The sequence below is a fragment of the Didymosphaeria variabile genome (assembly GCF_027946475.1).
Source record: "Didymosphaeria variabile strain IMI 356815 chromosome Unknown scaffold_3, whole genome shotgun sequence".
Lineage (NCBI taxonomy): Eukaryota > Fungi > Ascomycota > Dothideomycetes > Pleosporales > Didymosphaeriaceae > Didymosphaeria > Didymosphaeria variabile.
The window spans coordinates 2,311,516-2,339,409 of record NW_026611622.1 but is presented as its reverse complement, the minus strand read 5'-3'; the positions used below and the strand labels follow the sequence as shown (position 1 = coordinate 2,339,409).

Here is a 27,894-nt window from a genome sequence, read left to right as displayed (position 1 = left end):
TTCGATGCTTTCCAGTATTGCCGGTTTCGGAATTTCGAGAGTGACTGCCAGAACGGTGTCGGCCCAGAACATCTTGGACTGAGAAGGCTGCATTATGAGGAGGGAGAGATGCAAATGCAAATGTGGGTGGCAACGTTTTCGATGGCTTCTTCGATTACCAGTTGGGGAAGTTTGAGATGTGAGGTGTCAGGTTCTCGGATGCGTCTAGCCCATAGAGCGCATCCACGCATAGACGGAGGTCACAGCCGGCATGCTTGTGAGCCAAGGTGTTGGTTAAGGCTCCCCTTAGCTTAGTCGGTCAGTTACACAGCTACCCACCTACCATCCTCAGCCTATATGATTGGACCGCATAGTAGTGAAGGCAATCATCACTTCACTAAATCAGCTCGTCGAACGGTAGTTTCAAGATGTCATGATATTCTTCTACGTCCTGTGTCTCTGGACGTCACGTTCCCTCCCCATCACCACTCCAACTCCCCAGTTTCCTTCTTACTCCTCGCTTGATAACATTAACAACAAGCCATCAAGCACATGCATGGATCGCATTTCTCATCCACCATCCAAAGACCCATTGCCGCCCCAAATTTCAAACACGCCTTTTATCCAACATATGCAGTGAAGTGTGCGCATAACAGTAAAAGCTCGCCGAAGCTTGCTTCACACGGCTTGAGCACGTGCAATTACCGCAGCGAGAGTAAGAAAAACATTATAATTCTTAAAGTGGGATTCGGTCAGCGCCAGTCCAAACCGTCCAAGAAGTCAAAAAGAAAAGTTCCAGTTCCAAAAAGGTGTCCATCCAATTTTATACAGCGATGCATACGAGAAGGCCGTGATATACATTGGCGCCGTAAATAGCTTGCAATAAGGCCGCCAGCAATATAACCATCCCAGGGTAGATAAGTCAGGTTTGCTTGTCTCGCAAAGGAGGTTCAATGTCAAGAAAAGTCGAAGCGGATGGAAGTGTTAGCCGGTAGCAGTTCCAAGCGCAGGTGCAGGTATTGATTACTCAGGTCATAGGTAGACGCCAGGCCCCGGTGCAAATGCAACAAAGTACGATTTTTGACGCGCGGTTGGAGGTGCCATAACGATTCAAGTGGTCTGTTGTAAAAGCGTGGGAATCACGTGTTGCAGCGGTAGTCCAATAGGATCGTGTTCATGGGCGCGTTCAGCTAGTGAGGTATAATCCGATCAAAAACACGGTCTCGTTCAATTGCGGGCTCTTCAGCTCTTGCAATCGTTCATGAACGAGTTCTTGGGCCAGTCGTACTTGGTTCCCTTCCAGTCCGTTAGATTCGGATTGGCGTAGGGCTCCGGGTGCTTCCTGATGTATTGCGTAGTAGGGTAGTCCGGAGGGTCACAGGTGAGAACCTGGTTATCATCATCCGGATCCTGATAGATACGAATGTAGTCGATACGCATAGTAGCAGGGAAGAACTTCTGTAGATCCTCGAGATTGATGGCGGCGAATGAGTTGGACATACCCAAGTTGGCAATAACCGACATGGGCTCCTCAGGGATCTTGCGCGCACCAATGTTGCCGTTCGGTCCGATGGAGTTGGCGTACAAGCTCCAAGTTGGCGAGTCGCCAACGTACCATGTAATGAAACCATCATCGCCGGTTGTGTACTCGAACGCGTATTTCTGGTATGCTTTGCCGTCGTACCAGTCATTGTTGAGGTTCGAGAGACCTGAGAAAGCTTCTTGGAAAGGACCACCTTTGTAAGCATTCATTTCCGTAACGCGCTGGTCATAGACCTCGACAAAGTCTAACAATGTTAGCGAGTGCGTCGATTTCATGCGGACGAACTCACCATAGTCTGGCTGGTACCAGATGTCGAAGGGTGCGATCTGGAGAGACTGAGATACTGAACCAACAGGATTTGTCTGACCAGGGCCAAGGAAGACGACTGAACCTTCCAGAGCATCGATTTCGGGAGCGCTTCGAGATTTGCCAGGGTTGGGATGGTCCTCCCCACTGCAGGTACATGCGGGTAGTCGCATTCCGGGAAGGTAGCTCAGACCATCGTATGAACTCTGGTTGGGCGTAATACCGACGTCACACTCGTCATGGTAACTGTAGGGCCAGAGACCTTCGGTCGTACCAAGGTATCCAGGACGCGCAAGATTACCCATTGTCCAGAAACCAGGCCAGAAACCAGAGATCTCGCCACTGCCAGCCAGCGAGATACTGGCTTCCAGGTGACCTCCCTTGTAGCAGAGCTTGTTCCACGATTGAATCATGCCGGAGCGGTAGTTGAGACCATGATTCGCGAAGTCGGTAAATTCGAGATTGAGCGTGCCATTGCCGGTAGAGACTGCGTCCGGTTCGTACCACTAGATGTGGTTAGAAAAATCACCCCCAGCATGTCTAGCTGATGACCTACCTCCAAATCCTGCGTCGCGCCATACCAGATGTCGACGGCTTGGAAAAAGGGATCGTCACCATCGTAGAAGGTACGACCTTCATCATTGAACTCGTCTGAGAATACTAGCTTCTGAGTTTTGCCGTTGTGTGATTTCCTCGTCTTGTATTCTTCAGGAGTATCAGGGTCAATGAGACCTGTGCGAATGTTCTTTAGTAACGGTTCGTGTTCTTTTCCGGCAATACAGAGTGGGTTATTCGAACAAGGCGTCTTGCTAGGCGCAGTTATGTTGTGCACGAAGGTCCTATGACATGTCAGCCCCACTCCCTGCGCAGCTCTTAGTAATACGTACAGTATAGGATATCCGATGAACAATACAAGCAATCCTACGGTAAGGATCACCAGTGCGCCCACGTTCACGAGACCTCTCTTCGTAAACACGTCGCAATCTCGCTCGTTCTTCTCGTTCGGATCCGGGTTGTGCAGCCAGTCGTCCTTTTCTACGTCCTCGGGGAACAATAGCAGCCCTGCGGAAGGGGTTATGTTGAACTTCTCCGACACAGTCTGCGTGTTCAGATCCTCTTCGCTTCCCGCCCGCGACGGCGCTCTCGAATCGTCGAAGGGCGAGGCAAACGGGCCGTATCTTGAGTCGCGACTGGTCACTGAATCAGAATCCCAACTCGATCTCCGCGACACGGCCGGGGCAGGTGATTCGTCACGGAAGGCGCGCGTTCTTGACTTCTTTGGCGGCAAGAGATGCTCCGCAGAAGCCGCCACAGCATCGTTCTTGTACAGCGAGGGTACTGACGGTGATCGCAGGCCGGGGCTTGCAGGAGACGGGGCAGTTCCAGGGCGGATGGACTGCGTTAACGAGCGGGCAGAGTTCTGGCGAGCGGTGGTCGGTCGCTGTGCTGGTGACTCGTCGAGGATGTCGGAGGTGCCCGAGTTGAGGCGGATGTGCGGGTTGTCCCGCGGCGATAGCGGCGATGCCATGGTGAGCGAATGTATGGGGTGAGTATGCTGTTAGGCGACTACTGAGAGGAAGCCAGGGCGGCAGATTGGCTGTTGGTGTAGCTCGTGTTGTATTTTGCTATGCCGTGGCACGCAGACGGCGAATTCCAGGAGCGAGAGGGTGACCCGGTGCCAGGGCGACAGTGGAATGTCCTGACGTGACCGACACAGGCACGGTGGCTGCGGTTCAAAAGCTGCTTTCGTATTGCTGCTGGTGGAGGAGCGCGATTACGGTGCGCAGAGGTGCTCTCGACAGCACAAAGGAGAGGCCGGAGGCCACTGACGTATTGGGCGGTATCCGGGCTGGGGCAGGCCACGCGGTGAAGGCAAGCAAGCACGCGGAGGCAGGAAAGCGAGTGTGGGAGGGTTGGAGCAGGCGCAGGTAGCGAGTGGATGCGACGCAGCAATGACCGGGGCGCTGCTGGGTTGGAGCAGTGGCAAGCAGGAGCAGGATCAGGATACAGAGGCGTCGATTGCAGACCGGGACAGTGCGACGGCGAGCTCGAAAAGTTGGCGCGCTCCTCTGCCCCTGTGCCCTGGGCGACCCTAGTCTATCTCTGAAAACCTCCTGGGAGATCTGGAAGCTCCACCGAAGACGCCCCAATCACACCAAGCAATGGCTGCCGCCCCTGGTGCGGCTTACGCAGGTGGTCCACCGACTGGTGGCTTGCTAAAATTATCCGTGGCCCCAAAGCTGCCCTCCAGCGTCCCGTTAATGCCGCTGCGAGGGAAACAGCGGGCAGCCAGCGACAGCCAGAGACGGCCAGAGACGGGCGCATACTGTGTATGGGCGTCTGGCATAGCTCTGGCATGTAGCTGTCGGGCTGTCTCTCGATCAATAACCCCGTCGCCGAGCGCGGCGCCGAATGCAGATGCGGTGCGCCATCCGCCATCCGCCAGCCTCGTCGACGCCACCCGCGGGCTCCTCCGTACTCGCTACTCAGGCACGATAACCAGCGATACACAGCGTCCGGGAGTGCATGCACCGTTGGCTCCTCCTTGCCTCGCCGTCGCTGTAGATAGCGACAAAGAGCACATGTCGCAGAGACCAGCTGCCGGGTCGTGTTGATGGAGCTAGCCCGTGCTGTCTCACGACTTCTGCCTCGATATTACGCGTTGCACCACATACAATAGACTGCATAGCCGCCCCCTATGGTGGAGCAACCGAACGCTCGACGATCCAGCACCAGCTCACCACGCGGGTCCAGTCCAGCCCAGTCTTCGCAGCTGTCGTGCAGCAGCATCCGCGGGCCTCGTGTGAAACGTTCAAAGCTGTCAGGCTCGTGCCGGCGGGTAGCAATCCTGGAGATCGCTTTAGCTCGCGCAAAAGGATCCTTCGCGACAGATGCCATGTCTTATCGCCCTCGTTCGCTTGCACCTCGACTCGCTTGCGACACACGCTGAGGTCAATCTCGCCGTTTGTCTCATCGCCTCCAGGGACCGCAGCTCACTCGCCCGTGCGGAAACCGGTTTGGTGTGCAGCTGGGCGTCTCGGAGGAAACATCGCAAGCGCCAAACCGCCCGAGATGACCGATGGGGACACCCTAGCGCTGATTCGTCCTCTGCGCATCCATCAATGTCCCTTGACGCACGCACCACGGCCTGCCGCAAAATTCGGGGCTTAGGGCTCCATGCCAGATGGGCAGTGAAGCTGAAGAGATTTGCCTCATTGTATCTTGTCATTTCCATCATCATGCTTCGGTCCTTTGGGAGTGGCAGGGCTCTATTGTTGAGCGGCTGCATGCAAACGGGAACCGATGCATATAATCATGTCACATACTTGCGGCCACCTAGTCATCCTTGCAAGGTGGATGCAACATCACAACTTCGTAAACGTTGATCAACAGAGATCTCCCTGGCGATTGTAGATCCGTAGCCGAGGCTTCGGACTGTATTGCAATGCGCGTCATTGAAGCTGTTTGACGCAGCTGATGCCCTGTCTGTTTCACAGGATACGTACCGTTGAGGACCCGACTATATTGGGACGGAAATGAAACATCTTCCGAGCTCCATGAGGATCTTGTGCACGAAGCATCGCGTAACCGCAACCGGAGAGAGAGCAGACATTACAAGCCTTGATCTGAGAATACACGTGCGGTTCCCAAACTCATATCCAACAACAATCCTACCCATCGTGGTTCGTAAGATCGTAGAGCCATCTCCCTATCTCATCGAACAAATTCAACAGATCGTAACACTCCGATGCACTCACGACTCCACACTCAGCGCCTTCAACCCAAGCACCTTCCCGTCCTTTACACCCACCACATAGTACTCTTCTCTTGCGCCCCTCAATGCCACCCTGAACACCTTTACTTCCCCATCCACAACCCTTTTCACCGTATCCACAACGCTCTTATAGTGGCCCTTCGGATCCCATTGGCTAACACTCAGCTCCTCGACCTCGTCGCTATGGCTCACAAGTGTCTTGAGTTGTTCTGCTACCAAGTTAGCCACATCGTCAACAACACATAGCCAATGACCCAGCCTCTAGGTGCTTGTCCACTGTTCACCCTGCCAGCAGTACCCGTGGACGTGACCCTGACACCACCCTCTGGCAGCAACACATCGTCCCATAGTAAAGAATTTTGCGACGCCGCGGCTCGCGTACTTGCCTCGAGGGCGTACTCATGCATGCCTCATCACCTAGAAGGGAATACTCACGGCTACTAATTGCATCTCCATCGTAGTTCAGCGCCACAGCTTCAAACGGCTCATCACTCTCACTCGTGTACGTTTCCTTGACATTCTCCAGCGCCTTTGGCACAGCAGTATTCACGCTCTTCGTGCCGTACCCCTCGCTCTGTGTCTTTGCCTGCGCCGTTCCTTCGTCTGTATCCGCATTCGCCTTGTTGAGAAACGCTTCGTAGTCTGCGTCGGACATTCTCACGGGAGCGTGCGTGTGGAAGTGGGTGTAAGGATGGAATGCGGGTGTGGTGCGTGGTCTGCGGAGGGCGAATGCAGTGGATGTAGACGGGTTGCATGAAAGAAGCGCGGGCTTCTCGGTCTGGAGCAAATGGGGTTGACTGCGAAAGATAGTCTTGCGTGGGATGAGGGTTCGCGGGGTGCGCAGGAGCTGGTGATGGGTAATGGTCACCTGCATTGTTGGGAGAGAGGGAAACCGATGACGCAACCCACGAAAACAAACGCGCCCTCCCGAAGTCAGCACAAGCACGCGTCGGTACTCATTTATCGATCGACCTGCCACAACAAGATCACGATGCAAATGCCTCTCAAGCGTGGGAGCTAAGTGTTCACGATGAATCTTTTCTTCTTTTTTTTTCTTTTTCGGACTGACGAATCTTGTAAAGAATTCAATTGCATTCTGTTCTTCTAATGAGAGAAATGTAAAAGGCCACCAATCCAGTCGTGGTACAATAGTCCTCCGATAGTAATGCCATCCCACGTAGTATAATGAACTCGCTTACCAAACCGCATATATCTTGGATATCTTTGCCCCAAGCACGCCGCCAAAATACCAACTCCCAGGATACATGCCGACAATATGAGCCGATACACGAACGATAAAAATAAGGTCATGACTAACTTTGTTCGGCTCAGACATCGTGAATGCCGAAGTTCCAGTGACTGAACCGGAAGCGGGATTGGGAATGCTTCAGAGCGAAAATGAATCGAAATATTGCGGATTGCTCATGGCACGGCCCAAATTGAGAAGCAGCGCCACTACGGCTTCGATTCGACAGGCGTCGGTGCATGGGATGTGCCATTTACAGACGCACCGCGTGGACTGCTACGCTCAGACTTGGCCGCGGCAAGTTTGCTCTCCTCGCCATCGTCATCATAATTCTCGTCAACCTCCATGTGACGAGCAGCCGGCTCGTGATGCTCTGGGCGCTCCTGCTTAGGAGTCTCAGACAGGCGGGGTGGCTGCGGCTGTGGCGTGTGCATTGGAGGTAAGGAAGGCGGGTGATGCGCTGCCTCCGATGGGTGGTAGCCATCATTGAAGCGACGAGGGTCTGAACCATCTTGCGGGCTGTGGCGGGGGACTTGCGGCGACGACATGCGGTGAGGCGGAGATGGGCGCCGACTATGGGGTTCTTCTAGTTTCTGGCGTTTTTCGTCGTTCGTGGGTGGCTTGGGGTGTGGGTGGTCACTGTCCTCCCATTCCCGATGGCGCTTGGGCGGTGCCGTAGGAGGGCGATCTTCTCTGTCACGGGCGGCTTGCTCAGCAGCTGCGAGAGCAGAGGCAGGCGGTGGAGCGCCACTAGCGATACCTCCAGCGGAAGATGGGTCAGGATGATGGTATGGGCCCTGGTATCCGTTACGAGGCGATCCAGCCCTGTTCTCGACGATAGGGCGAACCTCGGGAGCCGGGCTGCCGATGCGAGGATATTGCGGAGGGCCCTGACTGGGCGGACCATTCAATCCAGTGGGTGGTGGAGGTGGCGGTGGAGGACCGTTGTTGGCATGAGCACCATAGTTGGGGTTCGAGATGCGGTTGGGAGGTGGCGGGGGTGGGCCCTGTTGTTGCTGCTGTTGAGACTGCTGTTGCTGATGCGGGGGCAGGTGAGGCTGTGCCTGTGACGCTTGAGGCGTCAATTGAGGTGGCGGAGGATGGTAAGGGCTGGGGGCAGCGTGGTGAGTCTTTGGGGACGGTGACAGACCGCGGCGTAGGCCAGCCGGTGGAGGAGGGCCAGCGGGACCGGGACCGTTCGTGGGAGGACGTGATGGCTCTTGTTGGTAAGGACGCATCGGCTCCTGCTTCAATGGGCTTGGTGGGCGTTGAGCGCCATGCTGTGCAGGTGGGCGGATGCCCTCTCGCTGGTCGTACGGGTTCAGCTGCTGAGGAGGAAGTCCCGGATCACGGATCTGAGCCAGAGGACGATTCCATTCGGAAGCACCTAAAGCAGGAGGAGCAGGCCCCTGAGGAGGTTGCTGGGGCTGAGGAGCGCCCCACTGAGGAGCTGCGGGCCCATGAATGGAGGCAGGCTGGTATGCTTGAGGGTGAACGTCTTGCGGAGCGGGAGCACTGCCTTGATTGGGCATGCCGGCAGTGGTCTGGCCGTTTTGGAGCAACTGGAGACGCGCTTTGATGTGTACGTTAGACGGGTCGAGGTCCGCTGCACGCTGATAGGCGTCTAACGCGTCGGCTGTCTGGTTGTTGCACGATTCGTACTATAACATGGTCAGGTGGAACGAAAAGACGGGGGATGGGGGAGAGCTTACCAGGGTGCCCAGGTCGTACCATACTTCACTAATGTTCGGGTTAAGTCTAATGGCGCGAGAGTACGCGTCAAGAGCATCGCGGTACTGGTTGATTTGGTAATAAAGCACACCGATAGAGCACCAGAACGTCGGGTTGCGCCCATCTCGGTAGACGGCTTGCTGATAGGCTTCATACGCTTTGGGGTACTTCTGCTGTGACATGTAGCAACGCCCGAGTAGATACCAACTCTGTGCATCTGTTTGATCTGATCATATAATTAGCATGGGTACAAAGCCTGCGCAATGGTACACCAAACTTACCTGAAGCCACTGATTTCTCGAGGTACTCAATAGCCTGCTCTTGACTAGCGTAATTGCTGCTTTGCTGGTGGTGCAACCAGCCCAACTGCTGCAACACTTTGGCGTGGTTCGGATCACGTTCCAGCACCCGCCTGTACGCAGCCTTTGCAGAATCGAACTGTGTATTACATAAGAATATAAACTCTTCGAGAGTGGTAGGAAATTACATACCTCTTTCTGCTGTTCGTAGACGTGTCCGATCTGGAACCAGATGTCCTCTTCCGTCAGGGGACGGGGTGGATTGGTGACGATGTACTTGAAACACTGGAAATTGTTAGAGAGAGCGCTCGAGTGTAGCGCAAAACTTACATCCAGACTCTGGTTGAACTTTTGCTGTTGCTTGTATATAATACCAAGCCGAAAGTATATTTCGTTGGCCTTTTCAAAGTTTGGCTCCATCCGCATCACTTGGGAGAAGGCTTCCTCGGCGTGCTCCAATGACCCGTAGCGGTCATAGAGTATGCCAATGCCATACCAAAGCTTGGGTTCCTTTTCGTAAGGTTAACATGAGAGCAAAAAGAGCGCACCGAATGCGACATACCTTGGGGTCTGACAGATGGTATAAAGCCTGTTGGTAGGCTGAATAAGCTTGCTGGAGATCGTCCATCATCAAATAACAATGGCCTGGCAGGCGTTAGACAAGTGGTGCAGATTGAGTTGAACAGGCGACGTACCGAGACTGCCCCAGACGTCGCCATTCGCAGGATCGACCTTCAGGATGGTGCGCAGATATTCGACAGCATGAGGGAACTGGTCGCGCGTGCGAAGGATACAGGCGATTCCTTGCATCGCGGGGATGGACCACTGATTGTGCTTCAGGGCCTGTTCGTAGCATTGCATTGCGCCGTCAAGGTCCTGCATCTGCTCCGACAGCGACCCTAAGACGCGTTAGCGACGTTGTCACGAGTTCGCTTGCTATGCGATGCATTGTACCTAGATTGGTCCAGACGGACTCGGTGAGCTGCTGAAGGTATTGCGACGGCGTTTTCGGCTGGCTCATGTGCTGGGGATGGCCGTTCGGCTGTGGATGGCCGATATGCGGGCCTCCGTGGTGCGGCGGCATGCCCGTGGTGGGCGAAGGCTGTTGGTGGCTCGCCATGTCGGACGTGGGCTACCAACACGCGCTCTGACACGGAGTCTGAGGCGGGGATTGATGGTGCAGCGAGAGGAGGGAGATGACGAGCGGCGACGGGATGAAAACCCGAATTGCTGTCGAAAGCGCCAGCCAAGATAAGCTGAGAAGGCTCGACTAGTGAAGGTTAGTAGATGTCTCGCTGAGCCGTAGTTGAAGCGCAGACGCGACGCGCCGGCCGAACTTACGGGGTAACGAGCAGAAGGCTGGCCGGAGCACTGGGCGCCGAGCGCGCGTGTACACAGCGCAGATGGGACGAAGCAGGTGCAGAGGGAGCGAGGGTGGTCGTAATGACCGGGGCCGCGATGGGAGCGGCAAAGGGGTGGAGGTGGAATGGGAGGACAGTATGGTGAGAGATGGGCACAGAGAGGGAAGACGGGAGGAGGAGGGAGAGCAGGGCGAAGAGAGCGCAAGAACCGCCGTCCAACGTCGCAGAACCCTAACCCACGAGGCGCCAAGATGGACTTTTGGTAAGATGGATTAGGGAATGGCGTAGACGAAGGCATGGCATGCAGCAGGGATTACGGTGCATGGGTAGCGCAGCCACCACCGCGGCCCACAGGCGCACGTCTCCACACAGACGACAGGCCAGTTCAGGCGATCCCACGACTCTCCTTGCTGCCGGCCTGCCACCTGCCGCAAGCATCGCCCGCCCTGTCGCCCTGGTCGACGGCTGCTCGGCGCACGCCGGCGTCGAGGCAGTGGGCAGTGAGGCCGCTGCAGGCACGGCTGGACGCGTTGCAGAGGGCATTCAGTTGCGATGAGGTACCCCAGATGTTCTTTGACACGAGGCCATGGTCATAAAAGCTTCCATTCCCGGGCCCGTCACCAGCACCGCCCTGCTGGTTCTTTCAGCTGCGAGGAGGCGGCGATGGAGCGATGATCCATTCCACCCAAACATGTGCGCTGGCAAGAGGGCCATCCTCGTCGCCTGGTCGGTTGCTCCGCGCTTGCCCACGTCGGTTCGAAACGCAGCTGTCTCCGCATCCACGGCGGCCCCCTCGAAGGGAAATCGACGCTCCAGAGAACGAGCGCGGGCTGTCCATCTTCTTCTGGACCAGAACCAGAAACTTCCTTGGGAGCTCTAGTGTTTGTATTTGGCCGATCGGGGCTCTGTCGCCTCGCCCACATGACGCCGTTGAGGCTAGTGTCAGAGAGAGAACCTCCACCCGCCTCTCCGGAGCTTGCGTGCCGCATCCGTCAGCCTGCTGCTCGCTGTTCTGCGGCGTGCGTCTGTCTGTCGGCGACGGTCAACATGGCCGCGACCTCCAGACAAGCTCCGTGGGCGATGTTGCGGGGCTTCCTTTGCGACATGGGCGCCGACGACCACTCATCGGACTGGACGCGGATCGCTCAGCTTCCCGCATCCTAGGCGTGTGAGCGCGACCGCGGCCTTGCCAGGCGTGCACAGCATGCACGAAGCCCACCTCTACAGGTGCAGCCCGGGGTAGCACACAGCAGCAGGCGCAGGCGCTCGCAGAGGAGTGGGAGGCGCCGGCCCGCTTGACTGCTGCACAGCGCCGCTCGAGGGCGGTGATGTGGGTGCATCGTGTCTCGGGGGCGCTGCAGCACGAGGAGCGGCTGCCCACAGTGGACCAGATCTCCCAAGCCGCTTATGTTGCCGTCCCCACCAAGCTTCCGGTCTGTTCTTCGCCTTCAAGGTCCGTGACGCACTGGTTTCTCCGCCTCCCGCCCGGCAGAGGGCCACATCCCTGCCCTGCCCGAACCTGACAAGGGCCGGTGATTTGTGCGCATTAGCCTGCAGCTGGGGTCTTTTTGGACACAGAGCCCGGCCTGGGGGCGGCAGCCTGCGGCAGTGCCTGGCCCCTGGGGTTCTCCTCGGGTCAGACCGTCTGCGTGCTCTGCGTCGGTCATGGGTTGCTTCAGCCTTCAGCTTCGCCGAGGCCGGAGGACGCTGCTGCTGCTCGCCCGTGTACCTGCCAGCCAGCACTCGAGCTTGGTCTAGCAGCTGTCGCGCCATCGTCGACGCCTACGCAGCAGGGCTTTTTCTGGTGGCCCGCAGCCACGTGAAACGCTGCGTCTGGCCGGCTGAACGACCGCGCCCGAGCAAGCCATGGTGGAGTTAGGGGCTGCGCGTCATGTGGAAACGAACGAACCCTGAGGACCCGCCAAGCGCGCCATGAACAACGTGAACAGCTCTCATGAGCACATTCTCTACCCATGATGTATTCTAGCCTTCGCCCCCTAATACGCTTCTTCGACAAGCATTCGCGTGGCTCAGGCGTCTGATTCGGAGACATGCGCGCTCTTGGCCGGAAGCGCGGCAGCCAACATGTGTTATTTTGGGGCGCGGTCCAGGGCACGATGAGACGACGAGCTTCTTCTTGGTCCTTTCCGGCCAAATCCTACAGAATTGCCTGATCCAGCCGCGCGCAACCAGATTCGATTCCTGCCAAGGCGAGGCTCCTCTTCTTTTGCGCCGCCCCAGGTCAAGCCACCAAGTGGACACTGCGAAGCTTGTATCAATCAGGCCCCACTGCCACAGCTCTCCTCGTGCACCCTGTGCCAGAGGAGTCGAGGGCCATAGGCGCGGCGACGGTTATCGGCACCTAAAAGTACGCCATGTGGCCTCTCAAGTTTCTCGCAATCATTCGAGCCGGCGCATCAACAGGGCATGCGCTCGAGGCAGAAGGAGGCAGACGCTGACGATGGGAGCATTGTACGCCCAATCACCTCGTATTCGCGTGAACATCTGCCTTGTCGCCAACGTGTCTGGCCTCTTATCACGCCGCATGCTTGCCGCTATAATGCTCCCATCCGCCTGCAGTCTCACTTGACGCACTGCTCATATTTAGCCAACACTGATCTACCGCAGGGCTGGTAGCGGAAACGACTTCCAGGATCAATGCTTAAAGCCGCCTACCCCTGCGACAGGATACGCACCTGCTCATTTATCAACGGTTACACCACCGGATGCACGTCTACTCACCTGCCCGCAACTCTAATCTACGACTGGACACCCACGCCGGGAAAGCTTGCAGTTGGCTTCATATACCGCAATCAACGTTTCGTCTACGCGCCCGCATCTGGGAACGCATCCTGGAGTGGCTCTTGCGACATATCGGGAAACGCTTGCATGGGCGCCCGCGCTGATCGGACCCCGCGTGGGCTGAGCTCTGGCTGACAAGGTCGTGCATCCCGTCACACCATGGCACTTGACGGCTGCCTGCTACCGGTGGTTTTCAGACTCGGGACGTTGGGCGGGAGTTGATTTTGGCTTCTGGCTTCGCCACGCTGGCAGACGTGCATGTCAACACGTGAAGCGCACCGCCAATGCCTTTGTTGTTCCGTGGGTCATGCTTAGCAAACCACACACTGGATGGAATGGTGGACCTAGCATCCCACAAGTGCGGTTGTGTTACCAGCACCAAGGTCGGAACACAGCCATGTTGTGGTACACTAGGAGAACGATCTCGATGGATGCATTCTTTCACCACGCGAATCCTCACAGCAGAACCCCATCAGCATAATGATGACCAGGCGCATCCCTATGGACGATCGAAAGGCGTCTAAGCGGTCGAAGAGTCGCCAGCGGGAAGAACCGCGGATGACGGGGCTGCGGACGCTGGGACGCATTGGCGGGTTTCAAGTTTTGCACGCCCATCAACACTGGCTGTCGCACCCACAGCGCGGCCTCATGAGGTCATTCCATCGCTACGGCTGCAAAGTGCAGCGAAGGGCATGATGGCAGAACAAGCAAATTCGTTGAGCGACCCGTGTGGAGCGGTGGCGCCGCGGATGTGTCGCCGCTGGCTTGTCCGCGAATCGAGGTTTGGCCGGCCCGCAACGCCTCCTCTCTGGTGGCGAATCTCGCCAATGTCATGATGCACGGCATGGCGTCGAAGCGTGTGTAGCTCAGTCGGGAGCAACACCATTCGTGTACTAAGCCCTCTCTTGAGTACTTAGGTAAAGACTATCCCCAGTCTTCTGCTGTTATCACGCCTGGCTGGGGCTGACCCTCAGAAGGCTTCTGTGAGACTGACTGCCTAAGTTCCCCCACATTCCGAAGCTCCCTGTTCCTGTTCACAGAAAACGGCCGCCACAGGTATATTCGTACCCTGCGCAATTTTGAAATTCGTTCGATCAAGTAGGTCGTATAGGGTAGGTCATGTATGCACAATAACTATCATGACGGTCATTCCAACGTTCCAAAGCTACATAGAGTCTAGATGATTAACCTGCGATGCCGTTCCGAGTATTGGGCGAATTACTTCCTCTGTCGAACAAGCTAGAGGGCTAATAGGTAGGGTTCATGCATTTTACTGCATATCAGACCGATTCTAGTGTAGAGCCCAGATTGTATAGTGAATTAAGTCGCAAGCTGTCCGTCTCATGTCCTGGGTGCCACGGCCATTGGAAGTCAATGACCGTAGGTACCAAACCGGACATTATTGATATATCAGTATTAACTACAAACAACATACGCTCTTTCCAACATCTGAACCTATTGTGGGGTGATCCAATTCCACCAAAAGCAGAATGAGCGACCCCGTTCCGCCAGGCACCGCGCTCTGATTGGCTCCAGCACATCTCATGATCTGGTGTCGCGTTCGCTCCGAAAACCTTCCAGGGTCCAGCAACACATTCTCTTACGCGCATCATGGAGCGATTGCAGGACTACAACCCTCTGCTGCTCTATGCAGTTGGTGTCGCAACCTTGTGTCTCTTTTACTTTTTGTTTCGCGGCGACTCTGAGAAGGCGGTTCCTTATAATGTCGCACCACCAGAGCAGGTCATGTCTGGATGGAAGGGCGAGGTGCTGCAGGACCTCTCCATGAAGGTGAAATACTGTAGCCTCTTGTGGAGGATGCAATTGACTCTCTAAAGGTATCCGGCTCCTCTTCAATCCAATGCTACGCCCCCGCAACCGGCGAGTCTCTGGGCCGGGTCAACCCCTCCACCACGTCCTCGATCGACCGCGCAATTGCCAAAGCCGCCGATGCACAAATACAATGGGCACAGACGACGTTCGCAGAGCGGAGGAAGGTGCTCAAGACGATGTTGCGGTTTGTCTTGGAAAATCAGGAGACTATTGCGCGGGTGGCTTGTCTCGATTCTGGGAAGACGATGGTGGATGCGAGTTTGGGAGAGATCTTGGTTACAGTGGAGAAGCTTAGGTGGGTTATTGCGCATGGCGAAGACAGTTTGAGGAACGAGAGTAGGCCGGGCAATCTGTTGATGGCGTACAAGTGGCATGAGGTGATGTGGCAGCCGCTGGGCGTTGTGGCGGCTTGTGTGAGCTGGAAGTAAGTGCTCCCTCATCACTAATACAACATATGTCTAACGTTTACTAGTTACCCTGTGAGCTCTTCACGTATCGATCGCATCCAACGGTTTCTAATGTTGGGCAGTTCCACAACCTTATATCTCCCGTCATTGCGTCTATCTTCGCCGGTAACGCCATCATCGTAAAGGGCTCAGAGAACACGGCCTGGTCCAGCAGCTACTTCGCATCAATCGCTACCTCCGCCCTCGTCGCCTGCGGACATAGTTCAGATATCGTTCAATCTGTCGTGTGCTGGCCTAGTGTCGCCGAATACCTTACTTCCCACCCGGGCATCGCACACATAACCTTCATCGGTTCTCGCCCAGTCGCTCACCATGTCTGTGCCTCTGCGTCGAAAGCCCTTACACCAGTTTGCGTCGAATTAGGAGGCAAAGACCCGGCCATCGTCCTGGACGACTTATCAAACAGCGACTTTCATCGCGTATCCAGCATCCTCATGCGTGGCGTCTTCCAGTCCGCCGGCCAAAACTGCATAGGCATAGAGCGCATCATTGCCCTCCCGAATGTCTACAATCGCTTGATCGAACAACTTACGCCGCGCATCACAGCCCTCCGCCCAGGGTCCATCCTCAACACCTCCCCAGACGATGCCTCCATTGACATTGGCGCCTGCATCTCCGACGCCGGCTTCTCTCGTCTGGAATCTCTCATCGCAGACGCCGTAGCCCAAGGCGCGCGCCTTATATGCGGCGGGAAGCGCTACGTCCACCCGCAGCATCCCAAGGGACACTTCTTCGCCCCGACGTTTCTCGTCGACGTCACCGCATCCATGAAAATCGCCCAGGAAGAGCTGTTCGCCCCGGTTTTCACACTCATGCGCACCTCTTCCGTAGACGAGGCTATCGCAATTGCAAACTCGACTCCGTATGCCCTCGGCGCCTCGGTCTACGGCTCCTCCAATCACGATCTCGAGCGCGTTGTCCGTGAAGTCCACGCGGGCATGGTCGCCGTCAACGACTTTGCGGTCACCTACATGGTGCAGCTTCCCTTCGGCGGCGTCAAGGGCAGCGGTTACGGGAGGTTTGCGGGACAGGAGGGGCTGAGGAGTGTGTGCAACCAGAAGGCTGTCACGAGGGATCGCTGGCCGTGGTTGGCGAAGACGAGTATCCCCGGCCCGATGGATTTGCCACTGAAGGGAGAGGGGGCAGGGCAGAGGGCGTGGAAGATGGCGTGCGGGGTTGTGTGGGTTGGGTATGGGGATTTGAGGGGAAAAGTTACGGGCGTAAAGAATTTGATTGGGTTGTGAGTGTGAGAGTATGGATAAAGAACGACGCACATAGCGTACCGTACATAACACTAATATCTACGAAATCATCAGCGTTGCTCTTGGCTTCATGTACGTGCGAAGACATCGCAGGATATCAAGATTGCGTAACCAAAAACCCTCCTCCAGATACCCAGACAGCTTTACACCGTCTCAATGTACCGTCTCACCTCCCAATCGGTAACCGCTTCGTCCCACAGCCTAATCTCGTGTTCCCTTGTTCCTCCGTAGTGGTCCACAAACTCATCGCCGAAAACTTCTCTCGCCACGCTATCCTTGCTCATAAACCTCTGTGTCGCCTCCTTCAAGCTTTTCGCCAGTCTGACACCCTTATCGCTCTCCCCGCCCACATCCTCGCCCTTGCCCAGTGGTGGTATAGCAATCTTCATCTTCTTCTCGATACCGCGCCAGCCTAGTGCCAGGATGGCAGCCAGCACAAAATGCGGATTCGTATCCGCGCCCGGGACGCGGACTTCGAAGCGCGTTGCCTTTCCCGAAGACGTCGGCGGGGAAATCAAACGTATGCTAGCGGCGCGGTGCTCCAGCCCCCAGCTCACCGTCACGGGCGCCCAGAAGTTCTCAACCAGGCGTTTATAGCTGTTTACGTTAGGCGCGAGGATGGGCATGATGTCTGGGAGGCCGTCGATCAGGCCTGCGAGGAAGTGGCGGCCGAGATCGCTTAGGAAGCGCACGTCTGGATAGGGTGGGGAGGCGTCTTCTTCGCCGCGGTAGAAGAGGTTTTTGCCGGAGTCGTCGACGATGGAAACGTGCATGTGACCGGAGTTGCCTGGCAGGCCTTCGCGCGGTTTCGCCATGAAGCAGGGAGTTATACCGTGTTTGGAGCCGAGTGACTTGACGACGAGCTTGAAGAGGGAGGCTTTGTCTGCCATGGCGGTTATTTCGCCGAATTCGAGAGCCTTTACGCTGTTAGTGATAGAGAAGATGTTGTAGAAGGATATACGTACGGCTTCAAATACACCGGGACCGGATTCTGTGTGCCATCCTTCTATGCCACAGTTGAACTGGGCGCATGCGTCGAAGACGCCGTAGTAGTAGTCCTGGTTGTGGACCGGCCGCGTTATGCTGTAGCCGAACATACCTTCTGTGAGCGGAGGAAGTGAATTTACAGGGTTTTCCTTCAGGAACGATGCTGTGGATGAGGAGTTGCGTTCGGGACCGTCGTGGCTCTGCGGCGCTCTGAACTGGTAGAATTCGTACTCGGCTGCCAAACTCAAAGTCAGATGTCGAAAGGCGACGCGCAGCATCTGTTCTGCTTTCACAGAGACGACTCACCACCAGCCATTGCTCCATAGCCCTTCCCCTTCAGCTTGTCCACGGTCCTTTTCAATATGCTCCTCGGACACGCGCTCAGACTCCCACCCGTGTCCGGGTCATGAAATGATATTAAAAAGAAGGGTACATTGTTCTCCCACGGTATTCTGCGGAACGACGACAAGTCTGGTATCGCAATGACGTCGCGGTACCCGTTCTCCTTGTTCGAGATGCCCAGCTCGCGGAAGTAGGTTTGGTCGTGCATGTCCCAGCCGAAGATAACGCTGCAGAAGCCGAAGCCCTCCCGCGCTATGGAGAGGAACTTCTTCTTCGCCATAAGCTTGCCGCGCAAGACACCGTCTACGTCTACGCCTGCGACTTTGACGGCATTGTCGTTTTTGAGGAGCTCGGGGAGGTGCTCGAGGGTCACTTCCTCGGTGTCGGACATGGTTGCGGTGGGTAGGGGAAACGACAAAAGGCGTCGCGGAAGGGGGAAGAGGATGGTAGGAACGAGAAGAGAATGTATGCAAAACACAGGAAGGAGTGATAGCAGCGATAAAGCCGGTTTGGTCTGAAGGCTTCTGGAACGGATAGCTGGTCGTGTGCGGCTGGAGCTCGGGCCAATGACGATGGCTCATCGAGACTTGCATGATAACTCCCACATTCACGTCAAATCAGTGTAGGATAGGATCAACAGCAAGATACATTTTGCAGCAAGTTTCAAATCGTTTTTACTTCATGATCGAGATAGAACTTAGTCGTTCCAGAGAAAAATATGGTGCCCAGTGAAGCCGTTCGCACGGAATTACCCCGCACTCCTATTGGAGGGGCATGTCTCGTAAACAGATCGCCATCCTAGATCCCACGTACAATCCAGATAGTCGACATTCGCAGACGTAAATTGAGCGAAGGAGCAACAGTCTCTCACCGCTAGCTTATTCTACACATGTCTGCGTGTATGGCGGCGTCACAGGGTCGCACGCGTTCCCCTTATCTAACCAAACGATATCTAGGGCCGACTTCGGAAGCACCCACTATCACCGACACTATCCGCCGTGAGCCTCAGTCACATCACGACTCTTCTGTCAGACTTCAACACCACTCTCCTAGTGCGGGTAGCTGCAGATCGACCAAGTAAACAATTTCCGACCTCAGTAAGTACTGGAGACCTTCGACACCCTGCTATCTGCACAAGGGATCATCCCCACCAAAATTAGTCATAAGATCCATGATTATAAGAGCTTTGCGTAAGCTCGTTTTCGTGTTTCATACAGCCCACTGATATTTCCACAGATCCATTCACCTCTCATACTGTCAAACAAATCAAGAGCAAGAACATTCGACATGGGTCGTCTCGAAGGAAAGAACTGCATCGTCACGGGAGCCGCCGGGTGCGTACACAAAGATCTGGCCCCAACGCATATTCACAAACGCACATGATTGCCTCACTCTCCATTTCCAGAGTCACGTTTCCGTTCTGTCACACCACATACCTTGTCTTCATTGACAAACATGTTTTCCTTCTGATCTCAGTTCCCGTTCATACTCCAACACCCATCCTTAGCAGCTAACGCAATCCCAGGGGAATTGGCCTGGAAACCTGCATCCTCTTTGCCCGCGAAGGCGCCAATGTCCTTCTCTCCGACATCTCGGGGCCTGCCCTAGAAAAGGCCCTCGAGACCCTCAAGTCCAAGGTCCCAGATGCCAAGAAGCTCGATACCAAAGTCACCGATGTCTCCAAGGAATCCGACGTCGAAGCCATGGTGAAACATGTTGACTCCTGGGGCGGCCTCGATGTCATCTTCAATAACGCCGGCATCATGCATGCCGACGACGCCGACGCGATCGATACGCCTGAGAAGATCTGGGATCTCACCCAGGCAATCAATGTCAAGGGCGTGTGGTTTGGCAGCAAGCATGCTGTGTTGAGCTTCAGGGAGCATGGAAAGAACAAAGCCAGCGTCATCAACACTGCGAGCGTCGTCGCACTTGTGGGTGCCGCGACGCCTCAGCTTGCTTATACCGCGAGCAAGGGCGCGGTCCTGGCAATGACGAGGGAGTTGGCCATGGTCCACGCAAGGGAGGGATTCCGCTTCAATGCTCTTTGCCCAGCGCCGCTCAAGTGAGTTATTTCTTCAAGCTGTGCTCACCACGTGCTAACGCGTGCAGCACCCCTCTGCTTCAGGACTGGCTCGGCGACGACGCGGCAAAGCGCCACCGTCGTGAAGTGCACTTCCCTACTGGCCGTTTCGGTGAGGCTGTCGAGCAGGCACAGGCGGTTCTTTTCCTTGCCAGTGATGAGAGCAGCTTCGTCAATGGCACGGATTTCGTCGTCGATGGCGGCATGACTAAGTGCTATGTTACGCCCGAGGGTCCGGCTACGGCACCGCCGAAGAACAACGCTCGCTAGTGGTTGTAATCTGGCGATCCGAGGCGATCGTTGCGGTGTCAGCTTTTATTTGCTTTAGGTAACGAGAAAGAAATTGGCAATGACCTGGGAACTGGAGTTAGGTAGGCTTGTACCGGAAGTGTATGGCGGTTTCTGCGGCTCATCTATGCACCAAAGATCCTATTGACCAGATACTACGATACACGAGATCACCCAGTGACCCATTGCTATGTCAACAGCCGGTCAATACCAGAGGACTGCGTAAGCCTCCACCAATGCACCACCCCAAGCAACAAATCAGAACTTTAGAGTCCTGGCGGCGAGGATGATACTCGACGATCGGCAACGAAGACCTTCATGACCAGCACTATCAGTTCGTCGCGAATCGCACGGTATTCTAAGAACCTTGCACCAGCCTGCTCCCAAGACAGGAACCCCATGAAAGCGCTCGAGCTCTTTTCTGATTTCGACACTTGCTTGACGGCAGTACAACCCCTCCAGCGCAGCTCTAATCGTGGTCCACTTCGACGGGTGTTTCGTGTACACGCCTCCAGGCCGCGGAACCGCAGTCCCGAGGCGTAACAGGCCCAGCTTCGAAGCGTGAAGCAGCGCCAATGTCACTCAGATTGTGACGAGGAGGGTGTGCACAAGATGATAAATTTACAGATCAGACTCTTCGTCGTCTGACAATGTGCCAGGTGTGAGGCATGAGCCGATTGGGTCGCTGGAGTCGCTACATTGTTATCAAGTTATACACAGAGATTGACAATGAAAGCCGTACATCTTCCTCGACTTTTCGGAGGTAATGAAGCATAGGAGGCGAGAGTGGGCAGGCGTGGCTTTTAGACTTGCACCAAGGATGTCTGTGTACGTACGAGAATGGAGGACGTCGCATCTAAAATTTGCATGGGCTTGTGCCAATGTATGTATTCTCTCGACGTTGCGATGCGATGAGATTTGGTATGACATACAAAAGAAGGCGCTCTTATGGCTGGCTTGTTATCGATGCCAGCCTGTTGAGATGTCCCGAAGGAACGTTGGGGCCGAAAAAAAACATTGTGCGAAGGGCATAAATGTCACAGAGAATGGAATGAGATGACATGGCTTTTACGGAAATAGTCTCAACGTTTAAAGTAAATGAAGGGACTATTGTATGGAGTACTATCTGTCTGGGGCGATGCTGTTCAAGGGAAGACAGAAATCAGATCCCTCCAGAGATAAAGGCTCTATGGGCGGTGCAAATGGGAATTGAGTATTTAACATCGATCTCGTGGTCGGTACGTGACCAGATATAACCCGAGTTTGAAAGAGGCAGCAAGTCCATATAGATTAAGATATGAGTGTGGACAGAAGCCTGACAGAAATGATAGAGCATAGCTTAACGATACATCACTTCAGGTAAAGTCTGGCGAGGCCGTCCCTTGAATTGGACGCTGACAGCGAGAATAGCTTTGACGCAGACGCTGAAATTGGAATGTTTTCCACTTATGCTTCCACCCCGAAATTTGGGTTACCATTGGTTGGCATGCGCTGCATATTGTTAACTTGGAATGTAGCATAATCCGTAATTACGCCATGCTAATAGTCATTGTACATAGCCCTTGCCGCTCGCTAAAGGATTTTTTTTTGCGTTCGTGTTGTACAATTTGATAAGATGCCTGTTCACTCCGCATAGCACCCCGGTAATCCTACGTTCCAACCGCTCGTTTCAATGGTTTTATGCTACTCATGACGCTATTGCTTGCGGCAACAAACATATTCTTCACACCACCCGCCTTTGTGTATGACACGACGCCCCAAGACATCTTAAATGAGCGTTATCTCCATAGTACGTGGACTTTCGCCACATGATTTGAGCGGCGATGGTCCGAGCTAGAGTACGAAAATTCGCGCCGTAGCGTCCTTGAAAAGCATTGCAAATTCGTTGGCATTGTGGCGGGGTTCCGAGCTCAGTTTCGGACGTTGATGTTTAATGGGTGAGATCGTTGAATAAAATGCTATCACGACCGCAAAGTCAGGACGAAAACGGAAAATAACAAAAGCAAGCTGTTGACACTTCGAGGTATTGACCTTATTAAACGAGCAATTCGTGTTAGACGCGCCTTCCCTGATAGTAGACCTTGGAGTAAGCTTCCAAGTGTCGATGTTACCAGAAGTACCCTGGACCCCTCAATTTCCTTCTTCCTTGAACTCAACCCCATCCTATTCTCCGCTCAACTTCCTTGAACGCAGGCGTTCGCATCCCGCACGCAATGCGGCACGCGCATAGCCCTTCCCGATCGCGTAACCACTAAACCATATCGGGCATACTGTCCAAGGCATCCACATTGAAATGCCCGCGGCACAGAGCTGAGAGATTTTCGCGACGCGCTGGTCAGACGGCAAGGCTGCTGGTTCTGCAAGTGACCTATCGCAGTGCGCGTTGCTATGGCCACAAAGCAGGCAAATAAGACCTGGCGGGGGCTGGCTGGAAGGAATGCGAGGGCGGGATATAAAAAGGGACGGCCTCTGAGGACGCTATATTACTACGCTGCCGCTCATCCGTACAGTCTTTTTGGTCCGGACTGGATTGGTTCAATCCACTCCACCCGATGTCGTCCAAAGGCAGTTTAATACAGCAGCAACGCTAGAAAGCAAAATCGCAAGAACGCTATCAATTTCGTCCGAACGCCAAAGATGCCAGTTCCCTCCGCCGACCAAATTAGCGGGAACTCCAGCTAAATCAAGAGTTATGAAGCGGGTATCGAGTGGAGAAGAAGGATGTAACCCAAAAACGGGCCACGGCGCGAAGCTGAAGTATCGAAGATGCAGGAAGCCGGCCAGCATTGTGGACATCCGAATGTGGCTCACCGGTCGGTGGTTATGTACCACCTGCACGGTTTCTGTGGTAAGTATGGCAGGCGAGCACCATCATGTACGCGGCACCTGACGTCTCATAACACCAACATGTTGTGCTCGCTGCCTCCGGCCGTCTCTATCGCGGCGGCCTGTCCCCGTCACGGTATAATTGGTTGGCACTCTTGTCAGATTGTGGTTTCCTCCTTTCAGCTCCTTCAAGTCCTGGTCGTCGATTAATCGTTTATTCCAGAGGTGGTGGAAGAGACCGAAGTCGGGACGGCTTGTCTTCAAGGTCTGCCCGCGCTGGAAATGGACATACGCAATATGATCCATCCTATGGTCCCAAGCTATCTTTCCGTCTTGGCCATGGAACTCCCAATCGCACAACGGACATCGTGCCGACAAAGGAGGCTCGTGACCGTGAAAGTGGCTGAGGCAGTGTGTATGCCACTCCTCCATGTTGTGCGAGATGTATGAGCATCTCAAGAACCAGAACGCGCACTCGTACACCGGGGTCCGGCATGTGTGTTGTGGCCGCACGAGCACCCCATTATCGTCCTCGAGCAGCGGCACACCGCCCGTGAAAAAGCTGGCCTGCCCCGTGCTGATGGAGGTTTCGGTCGGGGTAGCATCGGAGAAGTTGGAAAGGGAGGGTGCTTGAGTGGAGGCGTCGGAATGGTTGACGCAAGCAGGCGCCATCGAGGAACCGGTGCTCCGAACGGAGTGCGAGTGCGAATGCGAAGGGACGGAAGCGGAAGATGGCCCCGGGCCGTCAGAGAAAGAAGAGAAGTGCGCGAGGCGCGCGTGAATGTCTTCGTTGGAAGACTGCAACCATTCGCCGAGCGGGCTCTGTGTGATGGGATCTTCGAGAATGCCCGCGAGGGACAACACGCCGGCGGGGCATTCAGGGTTCCGCAGCGACACTGGTGTGGCTCAGGCCAGCGTCAGCCTCAGGCTCGTGTACCTTTCCCAGGTGCAGTGCAGCCGTATTGCAGGCAGCCATCGCAGACGAATCAGGACAGAGGTACTCACAGTTGGGTATCGCCATGTCTTCACGCATGCGGCGCCTGGTAGGTGTCATTGTTAGGGTGGTATTTAGCGCCCGAGGTTCGTTTGGTTTGGTTCAGATCCGTTCCGTTTCGACGCATCCTTCGAGCGCCCGTCCGAGACGACGTCGATTCTTTATGCTCACCGCCGTGCCCGCCAACAGCTCCATCGAAGCCGGTGTAGTGCGGCTCTGCGCGAGCTCCGCTTGTTATTCGACATTACCACACCTACCGGACCCACCGTGCTTGACATTGGCGCCAAACAACACCCATCTGGGGCGCGAGACGGACGGGCTTTTCGGATAACCTCAAATTCATCCTTCTTCACCCGCGCGGATGCTGTTGTTCGGCCTCACCGACTGTTGCGCGTAACAATTGGCTATGCGCGCGTGCCCATGCCCCAGTCAGACGTGATGCGGGGATGTACGCTACGCCAGCCAAGTCATCCACACGACTCTTCTACGGGGCTGCCGACCGCTCCTTGCTCATAAAGTTGGGAACCTTTGTATGGCTATCAAACGGTGTGATGGCACCGGCTGTTGGGTTGTCGGACGGCACTATGGCGAGTCTACTAACTTAATGTCGTCAATGCTGGGACACGCACTGCACCGAATCGAGCCGACCCGTGCCGTTTGGCGGTGGACTCGTACCGGCAAGCGAACCCTTCTGGAACCCTGCAGAGCACAATGACCGCTCTACAAGGCTTCGATCGACCTGCATCAGTACTCTGCGAGTTGGTTACAGTCTTGCTGTTCCAGAGCCTGGAGGATTCTCCGGGCATCAACCAATACCAACCGGCCGCTTCGTATGTCTCACGCATGCTATCAACAGCAGCCAGCGAACCTCGTTGCATGTGAATCATATCCACTACTCAGTATAGTGACTTGATTTCTGAAGCTCGTTCACAGTCCACGCGCGTCTACGGCTAGTCTCACGAACAGATAACAGTATTGCCGTGCCCAAAAACGGAAACTCACCTGCCACACACTCAGACACAGCTTGCAGACAGTCACCCACCTCTATGACTCCTCGTGAGTCTCATCCACAATATGAAGCGTGCAAGATGCACCCTTTTCTATCTAAGCAACCAAACATCGTCCCACAGGCTACGCCACCATCAATTTCGTACTATGATCGAGTACTTGTAACCCACCGTTGCATACCAATCCTCACACCGTAGATATGCCGTAGACGGGAATCAGGTCCAAATACTAAAAACAGCGGTACATCATCAGATACAAGGCAAAAAAAACCGTCGACACACCCATTCTGCACATGATCGAGAACGGCAAGTTCAAGATGTCGGCCTCCACCAGCGCGAAAGAACAGCTAGAGATGCAGATCATGATACCCGATCTAGCCGGTCGAGGTAGTCTCAAACAACAACAGCATGGTCGGGCGAGAACGAGTGGATTGGAAGTCAATTCCGGGACAGAGCGGGAGCGGCGATGCAGGGCTTTGGTGTCTTCGGCGTGTTTGTTGATATTTAGAGTGGAAGGTAGAAGGGAAAGGTCTGCGACCGGAGTAGCGTTGGCGTGTCTTGAATCGATTTCTTTTCAGGTCGCGATAACGATGTCGTAATATACCCTTGAAAAGCCCCCTCGCTCCTCATCGGAAGGCACGAACTTGCCAGCATCCCTCTCAGACATCTGTCGTCTATTGCTCACCCTGCTTAACCGCTCTTCTCTGCAGCTCTTTTCTTCGCCAAATCTCCCAACTTTTCCGCTGCCGCACCTAAACTCCTCACATCCGCCCCTTGAATCGCCTTGTTCCCATTCACCGCGACCTGCTTCCCTTCCTTGAAGAACATAAACGTCGGCATCGCCTGTACCCTGTACGCGGCCGCAATGTCCTGCGCAGTATCCACGTTAACCTTTGCGAACGCTAGCGTGCCGTCTACGCCATGCTGTTTAGCCAGGTTTTGAAAGTAAGGTGCGACTTGTTTGCAGGGCCCGCACCAGTCGGCGTAGAAGTCGATGGCGACGTACGTGGTTGAGGCGAAGAGTGTTTGTAGGTCGGTCATGTTTTGTGGGTGTTTGAGTTCTGCCATGGTTGTGGCTTGCGGACTATTCTGATTGCTGATTTTTAACCAGACGTACGAGCGCTTTACCTTCGTGTTTTTAGAGGGTCTTCAGGGCAAGTGGGGGTTTTATAGTTTGAATGGTGTTGCGAGGAAACTACGAGAAGGCTTGCGTGCTGGGGCTTGGCCCACACTTGCAATTTGCTTGCATAAGCAATCTAGAAGACGCGCTCTTGAATACCAGGGGCTATTCTCAAATACTCGGAATAGTAAGCCCTACTTTTTTGTAGATTTTACTTGGTTGTAACTATATGTATACTAAACGTGAAGTTTACGAAGGTGCCGTAGATTAGAAACTATAACTCTGTGTACCATCGTCAAGAAAGCGACTGCGATGCTGAGATGTATGCCGTCTAGTCTGTTCACTTTGGACTCCGAGAGAGTTCCCCGGACAAATGAAGAAATTGCTTTGCGATAGATCTTCAATGTGTTGGGGTCAAACCGTAGCATTATAGATACTCACAGAGTGGCGGATACCCATTAACTTCTCCCACGTTTGCAGACCTCAGCAGAGCTTGCATAGGGCGAGCCGGTTAATAATTGCAACCCGAAAGCAGTCCGGCTCCATTCGAAGGCTCTACGTTTAGATAGCAACAAAACGCGCGCTTTCGCGTTCATGTTCGCATTCCACAGTAATCGATGACGTGTCCAACGCGTCTGGCGCCGTCGCGCCCCACCTGCTTCCCACTACCCCGCCCAACCGCCGTACACTTTTTGCAAGCCATTTTTGAGCTCCGTTTACTCTGGTATATGTATTTTTATTTTCAAATGTACTCCATCAATTAACTGAACACCCGGTTGGCACAATTGGCTAGCGCGTGAGACTTTTAATCTCAAGGTTATGGGTTCGACCCCCATATCGGGTGGTTTTCAAATTCCTACGAATTTGAAGATATTTTTTCTTTTCCTATCAATGCATCTTGAGTTCCGGGGGTTAGAGCCAATAGCAGCTTAACAAAGGGCTTACACTCAGCGTAGAGTAGTATAGGCCTAGTAGGGAAATCCTAGGGCAAGGTTAACTTCGTAGGACTAGCTTAGAATGTTTCTTTTACTCAAAGCGAATTCGTCCTTTTTTTGAACGAGTGAGAGCATCTTCCGTGTGTGGCTTTCGTATGATTCGCAACCGAGAGTTGACGAGGAACGAACAGAGTCACTTAGATGTATGTGAAGGATTATACAGCCTTGTGCGTGCTTATAGAGGCTGGACTCTCTAGGCTTTGAATTCTTTATGATCATGACATTGGGGTTTTTTTTTTTGGTTGGGATGTACGGGTTCTGACGGCGACTGTGCAGCAGCCTGTGAATGGGAAGCCCGCCGTATAATGCTACAGCATTCTGTGAGTCGAACTGTGTCGAGGTCGTCATGAGAGTTTATATGGCCGATGTCTTTTTTTTTTGGGGTGGGGGGTGTAAAAGGATTCAGGTGCCAGGCAGTGTGCTGTGACGCTGAGAGAGGGTGGTTTCTATAGCAGGCAGCATCGTGAAGAATGATTGAGATTTTTGGGACTTACATACTTTTGCTACCATAGTGGACGGAAGAAGTGAATTGGACTTGAGGTGTGGGATGCTATCGAGGCAATAAAGATGGCGTATTAGACAAAGGCTTTGTTACTTTCTACCAAGCACCCAAGAAAAGAACAAGACACACTCGTGAACGAATCCAAG

At 54.6% G+C, this 27,894-nt stretch overlaps 7 protein-coding genes and 1 non-coding gene across 8 annotated transcripts; 3 read left to right on the top strand and 5 right to left on the bottom strand.

Annotated features, from left to right (window-relative positions):
• Positions 1–1,221: 1,221 nt before the first annotated feature.
• Positions 1,222–3,356, bottom strand: KRE6_1 (beta-glucan synthesis-associated protein; the record flags this gene model as incomplete). The annotated part of the gene is made up of 4 exons (XM_056212914.1): positions 1,222–1,766; positions 1,812–2,334; positions 2,385–2,667; positions 2,716–3,356. 4 exons carry the CDS (start codon positions 3,354–3,356, stop codon positions 1,222–1,224), a joined length of 1,992 nt encoding a protein of 663 aa, XP_056073222.1.
• A 2,226-nt stretch (positions 3,357–5,582) lies between these two features.
• On the bottom strand, positions 5,583–6,258 carry N0V89_004123 (uncharacterized protein; the record flags this gene model as incomplete). Its single annotated transcript, XM_056212913.1, has 2 exons — positions 5,583–5,812; positions 6,039–6,258. 2 exons carry the CDS (start codon positions 6,256–6,258, stop codon positions 5,583–5,585), a joined length of 450 nt encoding a protein of 149 aa, XP_056073221.1.
• An 800-nt stretch (positions 6,259–7,058) lies between these two features.
• SSN6 (glucose repression mediator protein) lies at positions 7,059–9,999 on the bottom strand (the record flags this gene model as incomplete). The annotated part of the gene is made up of 8 exons (XM_056212912.1): positions 7,059–8,510; positions 8,562–8,806; positions 8,862–9,018; positions 9,072–9,164; positions 9,210–9,389; positions 9,442–9,524; positions 9,575–9,778; positions 9,834–9,999. The coding sequence occupies 8 exons, from the start codon at positions 9,997–9,999 to the stop codon at positions 7,059–7,061; spliced, it is 2,580 nt and encodes an 859-aa protein (XP_056073220.1).
• Positions 10,000–14,653: 4,654 nt separating this feature from the next.
• MSC7 (Meiotic Sister-Chromatid recombination aldehyde dehydrogenase) lies at positions 14,654–16,586 on the top strand (the record flags this gene model as incomplete). Its single annotated transcript, XM_056212911.1, has 4 exons — positions 14,654–14,833; positions 14,881–15,299; positions 15,348–15,354; positions 15,405–16,586. The coding sequence occupies 4 exons, from the start codon at positions 14,654–14,656 to the stop codon at positions 16,584–16,586; spliced, it is 1,788 nt and encodes a 595-aa protein (XP_056073219.1).
• Positions 16,587–16,747: 161 nt separating this feature from the next.
• On the bottom strand, positions 16,748–18,324 carry N0V89_004120 (uncharacterized protein; the record flags this gene model as incomplete). The annotated part of the gene is made up of 3 exons (XM_056212910.1): positions 16,748–17,521; positions 17,570–17,826; positions 17,898–18,324. 3 exons carry the CDS (start codon positions 18,322–18,324, stop codon positions 16,748–16,750), a joined length of 1,458 nt encoding a protein of 485 aa, XP_056073218.1.
• Positions 18,325–19,220: 896 nt separating this feature from the next.
• On the top strand, positions 19,221–20,286 carry N0V89_004119 (uncharacterized protein; the record flags this gene model as incomplete). The annotated part of the gene is made up of 3 exons (XM_056212909.1): positions 19,221–19,267; positions 19,459–19,998; positions 20,046–20,286. The coding sequence occupies 3 exons, from the start codon at positions 19,221–19,223 to the stop codon at positions 20,284–20,286; spliced, it is 828 nt and encodes a 275-aa protein (XP_056073217.1).
• Positions 20,287–25,821: 5,535 nt separating this feature from the next.
• On the bottom strand, positions 25,822–26,172 carry N0V89_004118 (uncharacterized protein; the record flags this gene model as incomplete). The annotated part of the gene is made up of 1 exon (XM_056212908.1): positions 25,822–26,172. The coding sequence occupies one exon, from the start codon at positions 26,170–26,172 to the stop codon at positions 25,822–25,824; it is 351 nt and encodes a 116-aa protein (XP_056073216.1).
• An 849-nt stretch (positions 26,173–27,021) lies between these two features.
• Positions 27,022–27,095, top strand: N0V89_004117. Its single transcript has one exon. It is a non-coding gene; the product is annotated as a tRNA-Lys (tRNA).
• Positions 27,096–27,894: the final 799 nt, after the last annotated feature.